Source organism: Lytechinus variegatus, chromosome 5, assembly GCF_018143015.1.
Source record: "Lytechinus variegatus isolate NC3 chromosome 5, Lvar_3.0, whole genome shotgun sequence".
NCBI classification, from domain to species: Eukaryota; Metazoa; Echinodermata; class Echinoidea; order Temnopleuroida; family Toxopneustidae; genus Lytechinus; species Lytechinus variegatus.
The window spans coordinates 17818023-17833686 of record NC_054744.1 but is presented as its reverse complement, the minus strand read 5'-3'; the positions used below and the strand labels follow the sequence as shown (position 1 = coordinate 17833686).

Genomic DNA, 15664 nt, shown 5'->3' with positions numbered 1-15664 from the left:
TAGTCCATCAAAGGGAAAGTTTTTCACATGTGACATCACACATCCTTGTTGCATTGCCAATGTGAGAATCTCCATACCATTAGTGATTGCAATATTCAAATGCTCATAACTTTCTCATTGTTCGTTCGATTTTTCTCAAACTTTTTTTGATCTGTTTGTTTGATTTTTTTCTGTTTCGACACAAGCCTACTTATTCCAAAGGTTTCATTCCCCTTTAAAGGAAATGTGCTTGCGCCAGGTACATCGTCTTTACGGATGTAAGGGAAAGAGTAACGGCAAAGTTGGAGAACAGAACTATTTTTTTTGGAGTAGTAATCGTCGTCTTCGCCATAGAGGAAGTAAAGTACTATTATTGTAATGACATAATTGTTATCAATTTTTATTCCCACCGTTACCGTAAGCAGGAGATTCAACACAACAGGAAGTTACCAACGCTTTCAACCCATGGATGGTTGCTACGGCTACTATGGCGACCGTTGTCTTGGCAATGGCCGCTATGAGAGTCCTCCGCAAAGTCAGCAACATCTCTGCAGCCCCAAAGCGGGGTCAATACAAGGAAGAATCAGCAAGACTTCTTGATGAGAGCGAAGAAATATAATTCCAGTTAACCGGTACGTCCTGAGGATATTGTATTGCAAACTTTTTAATGGGAAGAAGTTGAAACATTCACCACGTTATTGGATATAAAAGAATAACCTGGCAAATATCAAAAGCATCAGCGTCATTTGCTTTGTTTTATTTCGTTCCCCATTCCGTCGATACATTAAAAAAATCAAGGATAAATTCATACTCTTTACTCAATATGGATTGTAATAGATTAGATGTATTTATTTTTTCATTAGATGGTATATTACACAGAGAATTGGCTCATATAGGATAATGTATCTAGCAGTAAAATGAAAACTACATGTAATTTTCCAGATGAGATCTTTACATCTAAAGAGAAATCGCTTGACAAGAGAGAAGGGAACTAATTGTGCTCCTAATTTAATCATCTTTTGTCTTGAAAAATCATTCAAATATTGAATAACTTGTGAACATTTGAACATTACTTAGATAAGGAAATAAACGAAGACTTTCAATAAAATCCTCTTGGTTTCTACGACTTATCGATGTCTGATATATAAAAAAAGGGGAAAATATCACGAAATTGTTTCCATGGCTCGATCAATGAATGAAAGATAATAATTATTGCAAACGAAAATGTTTGTTCACTGTTTTAATAACAAAAGAGTTACCACAAGTTGTTTGCATTTATCACAAGTTCTTTGCATTTACCACAAGTTGTTTGCATTTATTTTGTTTGCAATTGCTCTCAACGTAATGTCCCCTTTCTGATGAATGCACGTATTCAGGCTTGTATTAGCTGGGCTCCAAAATCGACACACGGCTACGCATTGTTCATTAACTCATCTCCACCAAAAAAGACAAAAAATATAAAAAAAGAAAAAGGTTGGAAATTTGCCTGCAGGTTTATTGTAGCCTACTCGGTCTCGCCTAACTGCTGGCCCGCTTCCGTGGTCTACTTGTTAAGGCATTGGCGTTTTGAGCCAGGGTCCCTGGTTTGATTCCCGGAACTTTTGATTCAGAATGGATATATATATATATATATATATATATATATTATATATATATATATGTATATATATATATATATATTAATATATATATATATATATATATATATATATATATATATATAAATATGTAAAGTTATACATGTACAACAGCTTTTGGCAACTCTTTTTATCTAAATATTGTAAAGAAATGGATGAAGAGAACAATGGTAGGCGTAGCTTAAATCAAGGTTCCCCAGAGCTATCTACCCTTTTTCTGACACCAACACATACGAATGATTCCCCAATTTTGTGTGATATGTTATCTTAGGGGACCCACGCTCTACAATCAATGCTTTCCAGTCTGTGGATCTCCTCATTTCCATACAATGTTTTGTTAAAACTTTTTTTTGAAATGTTTTGGAATTTGTAGTTGATTTGTAATTATTGCAATTGTATTTGATTTTTATTTGCATTTTTGATATATACGATGTATTGTTTGATTTGTATTTGTTGTAATTTTAATGATTGAAATGAAAATAAAAACTTGAACTTTAGACTTAAACTTGAATTTAAGATATAATTTATAGCAAACCTTACAGATGGAAATGAATGTTTATTGTGTATAGCATGAAAATGGCTTTTAGATCTAAGAAGCCTCCCTCCTCACGCTTGCCAACATTCTAGAGAGGAGAAAACGAGTATCCAATAAGAATTGTTAGGTACTAGTTTCTATACACTTACTACTTCATTTTACGACAAAAACAAACGATGTGTTGCCCCCGACACCCCCCCCCCAAGAAAAAAAAATCCCGGCTCCCATTTGCAAAGGCCTACAGATCCGAACATATATTACTATAATTATCTATTATTATAGATAAGAATACCAGCAACATCATTAGGTCATTGTTATCATTTTATATCGCATAATCATTACCTGTCATTAGCAAGCGTTAGATCTTGCAAGTCGTATGACAACATAAAGCGAAGAATAGCTGTCAACGTCATTAGTATCAAATAATGAGCAGGAAAACCTCTACATAATGCAATTTTTTGTAAAAGGCCCTATTACGATCAAGTTTTATCATGTACTTTATATTGTAAGACTTTTATCACAGTTATAACGATACGGACGGTGAAATGTAATCCTTCATTCTTTATTTTTTTAAGAAAACGGAGTCAATATACAGTCAAAAGCGTGAACATCGGTAAATACTACACTGAACTAAACATTAAAACGAAGCTCCAGAGACTTACAAGAATCGCAAAGAAACTACTAGATCGCCCTTTGATATAAGGGTCGGAACCAAGGTCAATGTAGCGATCTATGAATCGCGTCACTATTTGCTTCATACCATTTAGTATATCATAAAGTGGGTTAATGGTGATCGCAGCTTTGTGATTGACCTCTCTAAATTATACATAATGGGCTCGTAGGGTCAAATTGAAATAGAGATTAGCTTTTAGGATGATTACCTACAGTTTTGAAAGATGTAAATATCGTTCTTATCTATATGAATTGCTTTTTTCGACTTGATAGTAACGACGATGATAGTGGTAATGGGGGGAAACAACGGTAGTGGTACTTGTGATGATGAGAATGGGAGGAGGAGGAGCAAGAGGAGGGGAGGAAAAAGAAAAAAAATGATGATGACGATGATGATGGTGAAGATGATTTTGATGATGATGGTAATGGTAATGATGATGAATATGGTTATGATGATGATTACGAAGATGATGTTGATTATGATTATGTTGATTATCATGATGATGATGATGGTGATGATGATGATGAATATGGTAATGATGATGATATACAATTCCATCTTTTCCCCCTTTATTTATCAGCGTCTAAATAAGACAAGTCTATCTTGTTTTCTTTTTTTCTACGTGAAAATGCGTATTATCCCCATATGCTATATGTCAATGTTGCATGAGTTAATCGTCATCGCTTAGCGGGGTCATTAGGACGTGTGAACACGATTAAGAGTTATGTACTTTAGATAAAATAAAATAATGATGATAAATATAAACTCGAAACACGACAATACAATAAGTACAAATTCAATAGGATGGACTGAAAGATTTTAAAATTATTGTTGTTGTGTTCAATTCACCTGTGGATTTCACAATGTTTTTTTTTTAAAGATTATTTTGTGTTTTTGCTGCTTATTGTTGTCAAATGTTCGTCTAGTAACTTCGGGTATGTATTTTATTTTTTTGTTCAATAGATAAAGCTGATAAATAATGGGTCTCTTATACTGGCCCTATATAGTACAGACTGGAAGAGGCATATATCCTTGTTTTGTCATAATGATATTTTTTGACGGTTTCTTGTCAAATCGTGGGCGCTGATTCCGAATCTGAATGATGCCACTCTTGTATAACCTTGAGCATTTTCTGCAAATTGGCAAAATCCAATATGGCCGCCAAAATATGCAAATTACCCATGAAAATCATAAAATTGCCCACTCATTGGCTATAAAATACATGTAATTGTGTTGCAGGAGTAAGATACTCTCTTTAAAAAATGATTTTTGTCAAAATATTTATTTCTTGATATTCTAAATGGACGCTATAGACCCCCTGTATACCTTATTATGTACAATGTGAATGGGAAAAATTAATTTTCACAAAAGTGAGCACTAAAATGTAATTAATCGTAATCTGTGAGTGAAGAAATGTCTGAAAACATGATTGTTAACGAAGTATATGCCATGGATGTTATAAATCATGTATTGTGATATTCAAAATGGCCCCCAAACGCCCTAACACTATGTATGGGGCGATTCCACACTAGAACTTCAAAAATATCATAAATTTCAACATGCTTTCAATAAGTCATAAGTAGTGTAATATTTTACTATGATACCTAAATTTTATGAAAATTATGAGTTTTAACCAAAAGTGGAAACAGATATAGTTTTAATAAGGGGAACAATGGAATTTCAAATTTTCAATAATTTTGCTAATTGAATAGTCAAGTACAAACACAGCCTGAAGCAATTATTTGCAAAGCAAAAGAAGATTGAAAATATTGCAGGTCAATAGAATGATATATCATTGATGGTTCCAAATAATATCAACAACATTTTCATGATCCATAATAGGGGCAGCCTGATTTTTCCGAACCTATTGTTGGCAATGTCCCGTACGACACATGACAATGCAAAAGTTTTTCCTACAATTTTATTTTTGATGATGCAATTTCATAAAATCAGTTTCTTTTTGTTTGTTCAATAGGTGATCGATTTATCCCATAAGGATCTAATAATTTTTCAATTATTGTCCTTTTAAAAGTTGTCCCGTACGACACGCGCTGTGTCGTACTGGACATGTCCCGTACGACACACAATATAATAATGCATTTAATTGCAGGATTTGGATTCAGAAACCATAAATAGTAAGCATATTTAATTCATTTAATTGATTTAACATAAAGTGAACTGAAAAGTTATTTTGTTTATCTCCATAGAACATGAAATAGGTGATTCTAAACATTTTAATTGATTTCATGTAGGCTTATTCTTTTGTGAATCCCTTCAGCTGAACTAGTGATTTAAACTGATCAGAGCAGGTTAATTTCTTTTCATTGAGTATGAAAAGAAAACTTATAATTATTTCAACCTATCCTGGAAGATGACTACCTCTTGCATGCTAATGTGGAATTATTATAAGATGTAAAAAATACATATCAATCATCATGATCATCTATTTGGACTTCCCTTGATGATCACTATTTTTATATGCAGTATTGAAACTCCTTACTTTTTTCAAGTAAGGAAAATAAGACAAAGCATATGGTTTCATGAAATGCAGATGGGTTTGAAAAAGTAGAACCGCATTTCTTTAGAAAAAAAAATTTGGAATTACAAGTGACAGTTGTGACATATATCATATATATATGTACTTTTATATAAAAAATTATAACATTTTAGCCCCATAATTTACACAAAGTTTCATTTATTCATTGTTTAAATAGTGTTTGGATATCATCAATTAATGCCCTAAAATATAACTTCACACAAAAACCTCGTTTTTCAGCTCGTAAAAAATGCTGTGAACACTTGAACATTTCCCATCATGAAAAAAATTATAACGTATTGCTCCCAAATGTATATATTGAGATTACTTAATTATATCGTCCTGAATGACTACTTATTAAAAGATCTTTCGTAAAAAAGGAAGAATTTAGGGGCAATGCTCCTTCTGATTGATAAAAAGTTCATTTTTTTATTCAGGCTGCCCAGTACAACACGCAAGTGTCTGTACAACACACAAGTGTCCCGTACGACACACAAGTGTCCCGTACGACACAGAAGTGTCCTGTACGACACACAGTTGTCCCGTACGACACATTGTTTTGTTTATGATATTTTGACAAAAATATTCAGCTTATAGCGGTTTCTAACCTAATGATTGCCTTAGTTTGATAGGGTTATCATTATCATCAGCCAAATAATGTGATTGAAGAAGTCAAAGTGACATAAAGTAAGAAAGTTTGGCTTCAATTTAGAGATGTCCCGTACGACACATTTTGAATGTCCCGTACGCCACAATGTTCTCGAAAATTATAATTTGCTTTATTTATTCATGAATGTTTATTTTGGTTTCTTTCATAAATGTGTTTGCTCTTGGATAATTGAGTGTTAATTTGAGTTCAGTTTCTATGAAATTTATCTGCCCAACTCACAGAATTTTCAGTACAAACTTGAGGTTTCTAAAAAAGCCACTTTTTCTGCGTCCGTACGACACATTACTATTTTAAATCTGTATTACACAGGATGTGAATTCAAGTCATGTTAAGTCTTGGTTTTTCTAACACTCTGGTAGTACTTGATGATCACCTATATAGTTACTGGAATATTTTTTGTTTTTTCTTGTCAAAAACTGTCAAATGTTCTCTAAATGTCCCGTACGACACGTATGGAATCACCCTAGAGCATGATGAATGGGGACAAAAATCACAAAAGCAGTAAAATGCATTTTACTAAGATAAACGAGAGGAATGCTGACTAAAAACATGTTGTTAAAGAAAATGTATTATTTGATATGCCATGTATGGGAAAAATCCTTTTTTTTTAGACTTATTATGTATAATGTGAGAGAGGACAAAACACTCACAATAGTTACCACTGAAATGCATGTATTTGTGGTAAATTAGTGGAATACTGCCTAAAGAAATAATTTTTAGCGAGATATATCGTTCAGGTTTCAGGTTTGTGTTAAATACTGGATTTATACCATAAAATCGCAGCCAAAGGCATTCATTGTATCATGTGTAAGTAAATTAAACATGTTAACTTGGGAAACCAATTTTCACAGGAGTTAGTACCATAAAATGCATATAATTGTGATCTGCCAGGTAGGTGATAAATACTGTATTTTGCAATTAAACATGGCCGCTAAAGGCCCTAACGGTATGATGTACAATGTGAATGGGGACAAAAATACACTCTTAAAATTTTGGGGCACCATTCAGTCTCCACCAAAATCCAATAATATTTATTTTTAAGCAAATAATGTACTTTGGTTCAAAAATACACAATATTGGTTAAAAACCAACCTGTTGGATAACATTTTTAGCCAATTTTTGTGTGGACAGTATGTTGTCCAACATTCTAAGAATATAATTTTACATGAATTTGGCTTTGCTTGACCACATCGTGTCGTATGAGTGAAATATTGTCAGAAAACGTTATATCTAACGAAATAGATAATTTCTTATGTTGGCGGCCATTTTCAATTTAAAAATGCATTTATCACCTTAATGACACAAGATCTATCACACACCGCACATTGCTGTGTGTGATAGACCTGTAAGTGTATTACGTTTTTACGCGTGTGTATTTATGTCAGAAACCATGGTTATAGACAATACTTCACTTTTCCTTCATAATGATGTGCAATTTTTATAGTCAAACAAAGCCAAACCCTGTCAAAATTATATATCCCCATTTATAATGTAGGCCCTACAAAATACTTCGGGGACGGCCATTTTCAAAGTACAGCACCCAGCGGCGTACCCCGGATTTTCCACTGAAAAGGGGGGCAAATTTTTTTGAGGATTATTTCGTTCGTGAAAAAATTTGACAAGCAAAAAAAATACGGTCTTCAACCACAAATAAATAATTTCGAACTAGAATAGGAAAGTCTTTAAAAAGTAAATGAAAAATCATGTTTTCATGACCAGAAAGAGCATGGGATATTTCTAATCATGCCAATATATTATTAATGATTACTTGTAAATTAGTAGCCACGCAGAGTGCTTGCCCCGCAAGGTGTAAAATCGTTACTATACAGCGCGTCCCAAAAACAAATGTCCCTCTGACATAGGACTTAATTAATTCTAAAATGTGGTAGGATTCTCATACAAATGTTCATGAGTAGAAAGTTCATTTCATGTTCTAACTATTATGAATATTTCATTGGTCGCGCTTCAGCGGTTTTGAATACACACTCTGTTGCATAACAGTGGTGCATTTTAGCTCATTCCAAGTTTGCAGCATTGATGCATTTCTTCATTGTCTATGGCATGTTAACCCCCACTCTTCCATCCATGATCTGAGCAGGGAAAATTCCCTAATCTAGGCTCATCAAATCATAAACTTGAGCATGTTCAGAAGGACACGAAACATAAAAAAATAAGTTTGTTTGATGATTGATAAGGGGAATCTATGGAAGCTTAAAGTGCCACCGAGATGTTGAGATAATTATCTTGGGAAGTCGACATCTTGATAGCAAAAGATCAGATGACGAGATCCTGGATCTCATCATGTTGACATCTTGTAAAAGAGATGATGAGATGACAAGATACCGGATCTCATCATGTCAACATCTTTTAGAAGAGATGATGAGATGACAAGATCCCGGATCTCATCATGTCAACATCTTGTAGAATAGATGATCAGATGACAAGATCCAGGATCTCATCATGTCAACATCTTTTAGAAGAGATGATGAGATGACAAGATCCCGGATCTCGTCATGTCGTCATCTTATAGAAGAGATGATGAGATGACAAGATCCCGGATCTCATCATGTCAACATCTTGTAGAAGAGATGATGAGATGACAAGATCCCGGATCTCGTCATGTCGACATCTTTTAGAAGAAATGGTCAGATGACAAGATCTTCGATCCATGATCATGACATCTGATCATCTCTTCCACTGGATGTAGACATGACGAGATCCAAGATCTTGTCATCTGATCATCTCTTCTACAAGATGTCAACATGATGAGATCCGGGATCTTGTCATCTGATCATCTCTTCTACAAGATGTCAACATGATGAGATCCGGGATCTTGTCATCTCATCATCTCTTCTACAAGATGTCAACATGATGAGATCCGGGATCTTGTCATCTCATCATCTCTTCTACAAGATGTCAACATGATGAGATCCGGGATCTTGTCATCTCATCATCTCTTATACAAAATGTCAACATGATGAGATCCGGGATCTTGTCATCTCATCATCTCTTCTAAAAGATGTTGACATGATGAGATTCGGGATCTTGTCATCTCATCATCTCTTCTTAAAGATGTCGACATGATGAGATCCGGGATCTCGTCATCTTATCTTTTGCTATTAAGATGTCGACTTCCCGAGATAATTATCTCAACATATCGGTGGCACTTTTAAGCTTCCATAGGAATCAGTGCACCAACTTGAAAGAAAATGTAAATGATGGATGAGTGAAATAAGCTGAAAAAGGGAGAATCAACAAGTTAATCACCCTTTGCGAAAAGGAACTATACCAAAGAAAATTTTGACCTATTTCTTTTAAAAAGTTACACTGAATTATTGAACTTGACCTCAGTAGCTAATTAAAAAAAAGTAATGAAAACAAAAATGCAGTAGGCCTATTGTTGGAATTATGCATGAAACAGACATGACCCGTTGTCTCAATCATTGTGCATCTCCCGTTATCAAACATGAAATGAACTGTCAAATACTGTTTTTGCCCTTCTGATAATGCTCAAGGTTGTGATTTGATGAGCCTGGTTAGATCATGGAGATTTCCCTGGTCAGATCAGAGAATTCCTTGGTCAGAACAAGGATATAGAGGTGATATCTCCTTGGTCAGAATCCCGGGGGACCACTTCCATTCACGAGTGGATACCATGCGCGACCAAGGGGTCTCGAAAAGCACCCTAAACACGTAATTTCAATATTCTGAAAATGAACCCCTTAACATGTATTGGCGTGTGAAACCCTACCCTTAACAAGTATTGGAAACAAAAACGATACTCTTGGCAAATATTCCCTGAAATGAACCCCTAAACAAGTACAGGGATAATCGCTAGAGGGTATTCATTTGTCTCGCAATCTACTATGGTCAACAAGGAAATTCGTGATCACTCTCGCAAAAAGTGTTCACTGGCTTTCTAGGAAATTCGTGATCACTCTCGCAAAAAGTGTTCACTAGCTTACAAGTTCACGAGCTTTCGAGTGCCGCTGCAACTCTTTATCAAGTGACAAGGATTGTCCGATATCGTACTGTATTTATTTGCACATTTGCATATTGCCGACCCACGGCGTATTTGCATATAATTTGCATAACTCCTGACCAATCACACAACGGATCAGTGCCCACCTATTGTTCTCGCGCTTGTGCGTACGGTCTTGGAGATTAGTATAAATACAGTACGATATCGGACAATCCTTGTCACTTGATAAAGAGTTGCAGCGGCACTCGAAAGCTCGTGAACTTGTAAGCTAGTGAACACTTTTTGCGAGAGTGATCACGAATTTCCTAGAAAGCCAGTGAACACTTTTTGCGAGAGTGATCACGAATTTCCTTGTTGACCATAGTAGATTGCGAGACAAATGAATACCCTCTAGCGATTATTTCAATCCGCAATAATGAACCTATTTAGTATTAAGTACAGGGATGTTTTATTGTTACGGGTCCATCGGTCGTCGGCTTTACCTTATTTGGTTTAGTACGACCCCACTTCTACACCTCGCGCAAATCAGACTCTAAACACGTAGTGTTGGGGCAAAAAGGACATCCTTTATAAAACATTTTAATTTTGTTTTATCATCCCCGCAAATTCGACCCTAAACACGTAATTTTCCTAGCGAAATAGATAGCACCCTTATACGTTACGTACGTAACGTGCCCTATCGTAAAAAGACATCTTTTACGGGTTTTTTTGGTCGCGCATGGTATCCACTTGTCAATGTAAGTGGCCCCTCCGGGGTCGATCAGAATGGTCAAAGGGGGTTGATATGCAAGAAAGTGCAGAACACAAAGCAGTGTTGCATGCATATAAACTTGGAATGGGTTGAAAAGCACCACTGTTACAAAATAGGCTGTGTATTCAAAACCACTGAAGTGAGACCAATGGAATGTTTATAGAAGTTAGAACACGAGATGGGCTTCCTATATTTGTACATTTCATTGAGAATAATTTTTATTTTTGGAAGTTATTAAGCCGCATATCAGAGGGACATTTTTGGAGGGACGTGCTCTAGTCTTCAGTCTTCATAAGTGTATTTGTTCACGTATAGGGGCATATGCAATAAACATGTATTATCTTAATTGGCCTCGTCACGTGCAATTTTGATATCAGAATAGCAGTGTTAATTGTGACCGTACAGGCATTCAATATACCCCTACATGTACTCTTGTCAAAGAAAACTGCCCCGACCCGCCGATTCTTGTCAACGGGCATACTACAACTAGCGATGGGGTGTACGCGGTCTACGAGTGTGATGCAGGATATGAGATGGACATCGAGCAGGATACAGTTGTCTTGGTATGTGACACATCGCAGGGCACATGGAACAAAAACTTGCCCAACTGTGATCGTGAGTATTTCGTTTTTTATTTCAAAGAAAATCAAAAACATAAGTGTAATTAAGTGGTTAAAGGGAGCTAGGGAATCCAACTTTGGTCATAAAATGCGTAATGGTAAAGAGGAAAATAAGAAAAACAGAATGGTTAAAGAAATCGGCAAGCAATTAGAAAGTTATGGCTGCTTTAAGATTGAGCCCGGGGGGCACTCGACCAAAAAAGTGGTAGGGGTGTGCCGCGGGCGAGACAAAAAAAACGGGGGCCTTGGAGCGGGCTTATTGTAAAAAGGAGGGTCCTCGGAACGGGCTTCGGAACTACAATTTTGTGAAAACGGGGGTCTCTTAAGACTATGTCAATTTCAAATTGTCAACTAGGTAAGTATATGTGACAAGGGGTAAAGACAACTCTTCCATAGGCCATGTACTTAAAGGGGAATGAAACCTTTGGAACAAATAGGCTTGTGCAGAAACAGAAAAATCAAAGATTAAGAATAAAGAAAGTTTGAGAAAAAGGACAAATAATGAGAAAGTTATAGAGCATTTGAATATTGCAATCACTAATGCTATGGAGATCCTCAAATTGGCAATGCAACAAGGATGTGTGATGTCACTGATGAACAACTTTCCCTTTGGTGGACTATAAAACACCCTCAAAATGTCTCTTTTTGCTTTTTCTTATGATGATACAAACTGTTCATCCATGATGTATTCTTAAAAAATATGTTTTACATGCCCTCATGTAGAAAGAACACATGATCTATGGATAGATGTCATAAAAGAGGCAATTCAAGTGAAATATATACTAAAGTAATGGGGAGAGTTGTTCACAAGTGACATCACACATCTTTCTCGCATTGCCAATTTGCTATCTCCATAGAAATAATGATCGCAATATTCAAATGCTCATAACTTTCTCATTATTTGTCCGATTTTTCTGAAACTTTTGTTGATCTGTTTCTTTGATTTTTCTGTTTTCACACAAGCTATCTTGTTCCAATTGTTTCATTTTCCTTTAATTATCAGGATCTCCTGGGACAGTAATAAAAATATAACCCAGGTCCATGAATGAAAAATATCATTTGAAGTAAAACTTTAAAAAAATACATATTAGCCATTTGGTATACTGGGGAAAAGGCATCTTGCAATGGTATACACTGTAAAAAAAAAATTTTTTTACCACCACGAGGGTAATGATGTGCCCAACCTATTCGGGGCAGTAATGCGTGAAGCATATTGTCCAGTAAGTTAAAAAAAATAAGCAACAAGTACTGGAGGATGGGCAGAAGTTTCATCACACTGGATAAATAAAAATGCCCAATGTTGGTTGGACACATAATTACCCTCGTGGAGCATTTTTACCCAATATTTTCAAGAGTGTAGTTTTTGTATATACATAGTCTCGACAGTATACTTAACTCATTTGACAGCCGTGTATAATCGAAACCTTGTTCTTTTATCATCAATCATGTGTATTCTTAGCTCAAGTGAAGGCTTGTCTAAGCTCACTCACTGCTCTTGCCCTCACAAAGTTCATGCAAAGTAATTACATTATTCATTTGATAAAATTAAACGTTGGCCTGCCTATCATCCCCCGGCTATCATCATCATACATTTTGCAACCGTCAATGATTTTCATCCGTCATTACCTCAACATGTTCAATCTTCCGTTGTTCAGTACGTCCCAGAAAAAAACGAAGCCGAGATTAAGTGATGATTTATCATAACTTAATCACAAAGACAAATTACCTACCAATGTAAAGCTTAGAATCTCTTCTCTCATCTGATATTACTTAGATTTTTCCCCATTCACGCATGAGCGAGCAAAAATAATTTGAATAAAGGATACCAAAAACTAATTTGGCGGGGGGTAAATGAATTTCGAAAAGAGAATCACGTACCTAACAAGTTCAGTATCTGCTCTTTTATTTGATACCTTAATAAAAAAAAATGGTCAAGAAGTAAAAAAGTTATGTTCCCTCAAAACGATGCTTGTATTTCCATAATTTCATTAAATAAACGTGTTTCCCGGTTTCCCACAGAAGTTATCACATGGTTAACAAAAGACTCAATGTGCATGGTTGATCATCAACAAAACGGAGTGTCAACATGGTCAAGTGAGTTTGAACGCTATCCTGTAGAACTTCTTAATTTTATGAACTTACTTTGGTTGGACACATTATTACGCTCATGGAGCAACTTTACCTCATACATGTTAAAGTGTAGTTGCGGGTGTGAAACCATTGTAACGTAAAGATTTATCATCAAATATCCTTGCCGACTCTTAACTGCAGAATATCCCTTATAAATTTAGAAGGAAAAAAAACATGTTAGCCTACCAAAATGACATATTAAAAGCGCCCGCCTTCCCCGCCGAACTCTTTGTCCCACTCATTATCATAATATATTTTTGTATAGCAAATTTAAACTCTCGGGGTATATAGGGCAAGATTACACTGATCTTTCTACTCTTTACCCCCCCCCTCCCCTTTTTTTTCTCTCTCTCTTTCTCTTCCTCTCTTCCTCCTTTTCATACATACATAGTTGTCCAATGCCCTGAGCCAGCTGTGCCAAACTTCGGTCAAGTTGAAGGATCTGGACGTTCTTTTGGTGACAATCCCGACCTTTCGTTTGAGGACGCAGATGCTTATTTACGACGGTAGTTGACTTTGGAAGGGACTTTTTTGGCCCGTCATCATGGTCGTAAAACTCAGTCCTGCAATGCAAATTGTGTGACATGAGATTTTTTTTTTTCGTTTCGCATCTGCGACGGAAACATTCAATTTGCGTTTCGTGTGCAAAATTCTGGTTGCTACTATGGTAACAGCGATTTATCCGATTGAGGACGACTTTCCAAAGCCACATTTGACTCCTCCTAGAGCTCGAGAGGCCGCCCGGGGGGCCCACTTCCATTGATTAGTGGATACCAGTAGCGACCACCGGTAAAAGGGGACAGAGTGGGCAGGTACGTTACGTATATAGGCCTATGTAACGTTATAAGGGTGTCAAAACGATGTTTGAAATGCTGAAAAAGGGATATTTATCCAATACTTGTAGGGTTTCACAAGCCAAATACTTGTTAAGAGATGCATTTTCATAATCTGGAAAAGAATTGCTTCCCTTGTTTAGGGTACTTTTCGAAACCCCATGGTCGTGCCTGGTATATCCACTCATCAATGGAAGTGGTCCCCCCGGAATTTGAATCTAATCCCCATTTCTGGGGAATGTAAAACATAATGCCCCTCACATCGTGTGCGAGAGGCATATCGTTTGTGTATAAGGAGTAAACAAAAGAAACAAAGAAACAAAAGGAAACGAGTTCAAAGGTATCGCATATGATGTGTACATATCAACGCATGCGAAATGTTCGGCTGGAGAGGTTGATCTGATCCATGAAATCAATTGCCAGTGATCCACCAACAATCCACATTAAATGTAATATCGATTCGATGGACTGTAATGATCTATATCTAAGCCTTCATTCAGTAAGTTTTTCCTCACTCAATATGTTCTCTATTTGTTTGAAAAACCACTTTCTTATCCATGTCATAATCTATTTTAGGTCCTGCATTTTGAATATCTCCAGCCATCAGTCGTAATATACATGCATGTATGGTGCGGGTGTCGCGGAAAGGGATTTTGCACACGAAAAGCAGATTTGTAGGGCCTGTAACCCCCCTGTTACACAAAGTTTAGCATTGATCGTAGAGCAGTTTTCTACGTTTGATTCTATTGACTGCAATGCACAATCAATCTTAAAAATCAAGTGTATGATTAAGCGTTAACTTCTGTGTTAGGGGACCCTAATACTAGCGTCCGTGAGGATTGCGAAAAGTCCCAAATATTACATTCTCTTGCGACGGAAACTACTGTCTTGTAGATCCAGATGTGTTGTCTTGTGTGGATTCTGATAGCTTGACAATTACAAGCACACGCTCTGGACGTTGGTCCCAAGAGACTCCAGAATGCATCCGTGAGTATAAACAAACTAAATATTTTTTATCCAGGATTTATCACATTGTTCAGGAAACATGTTTTACTCCATAAGCTTTCTCGACTTCGTTGAATTGTATTTTAATTTGTAACATTGATAAAAAAAAGAAATCTAAGTAAAATGATAATGATAATAATAATCAGTTCTTGCAGACGCCCCTCGGGAAAAAAGTAATTGCCAGACCAATCTCGGATAAATAATTCCACTTCACTTTCCCAAGGCCTGATATGTTTGTTTAAAATTCATTTTATACCTTCGCGTGGTGTATACAGCGCCAGTAATGCGGGTACGCGCATTCGGTTAGGAGCAC

General features: G+C 36.1%; 1 protein-coding gene and 1 long non-coding RNA gene across 3 annotated transcripts in view; both read left to right on the top strand.

The window, feature by feature from the left end:
- Window positions 1-1408, top strand: part of LOC121415615 (ZP domain-containing protein-like) — a 29500-nt gene extending 28092 nt beyond the window's left edge. For both annotated transcript variants that reach the window (XM_041608896.1, XM_041608897.1), the window contains exon 5: window positions 405-1408. In XM_041608896.1, the coding sequence (XP_041464830.1) occupies window positions 405-598 (194 nt within the window). In that variant the 3' untranslated portion in view covers window positions 599-1408. The remainder of the gene's footprint in view (window positions 1-404) is intronic.
- Window positions 1409-3693: 2285 nt separating this feature from the next.
- Window positions 3694-14051, top strand: LOC121414788. The gene is made up of 3 exons (XR_005969912.1): window positions 3694-3759; window positions 11205-11378; window positions 13905-14051. It is a non-coding gene; the product is annotated as an uncharacterized LOC121414788 (long non-coding RNA).
- Window positions 14052-15664: the final 1613 nt, after the last annotated feature.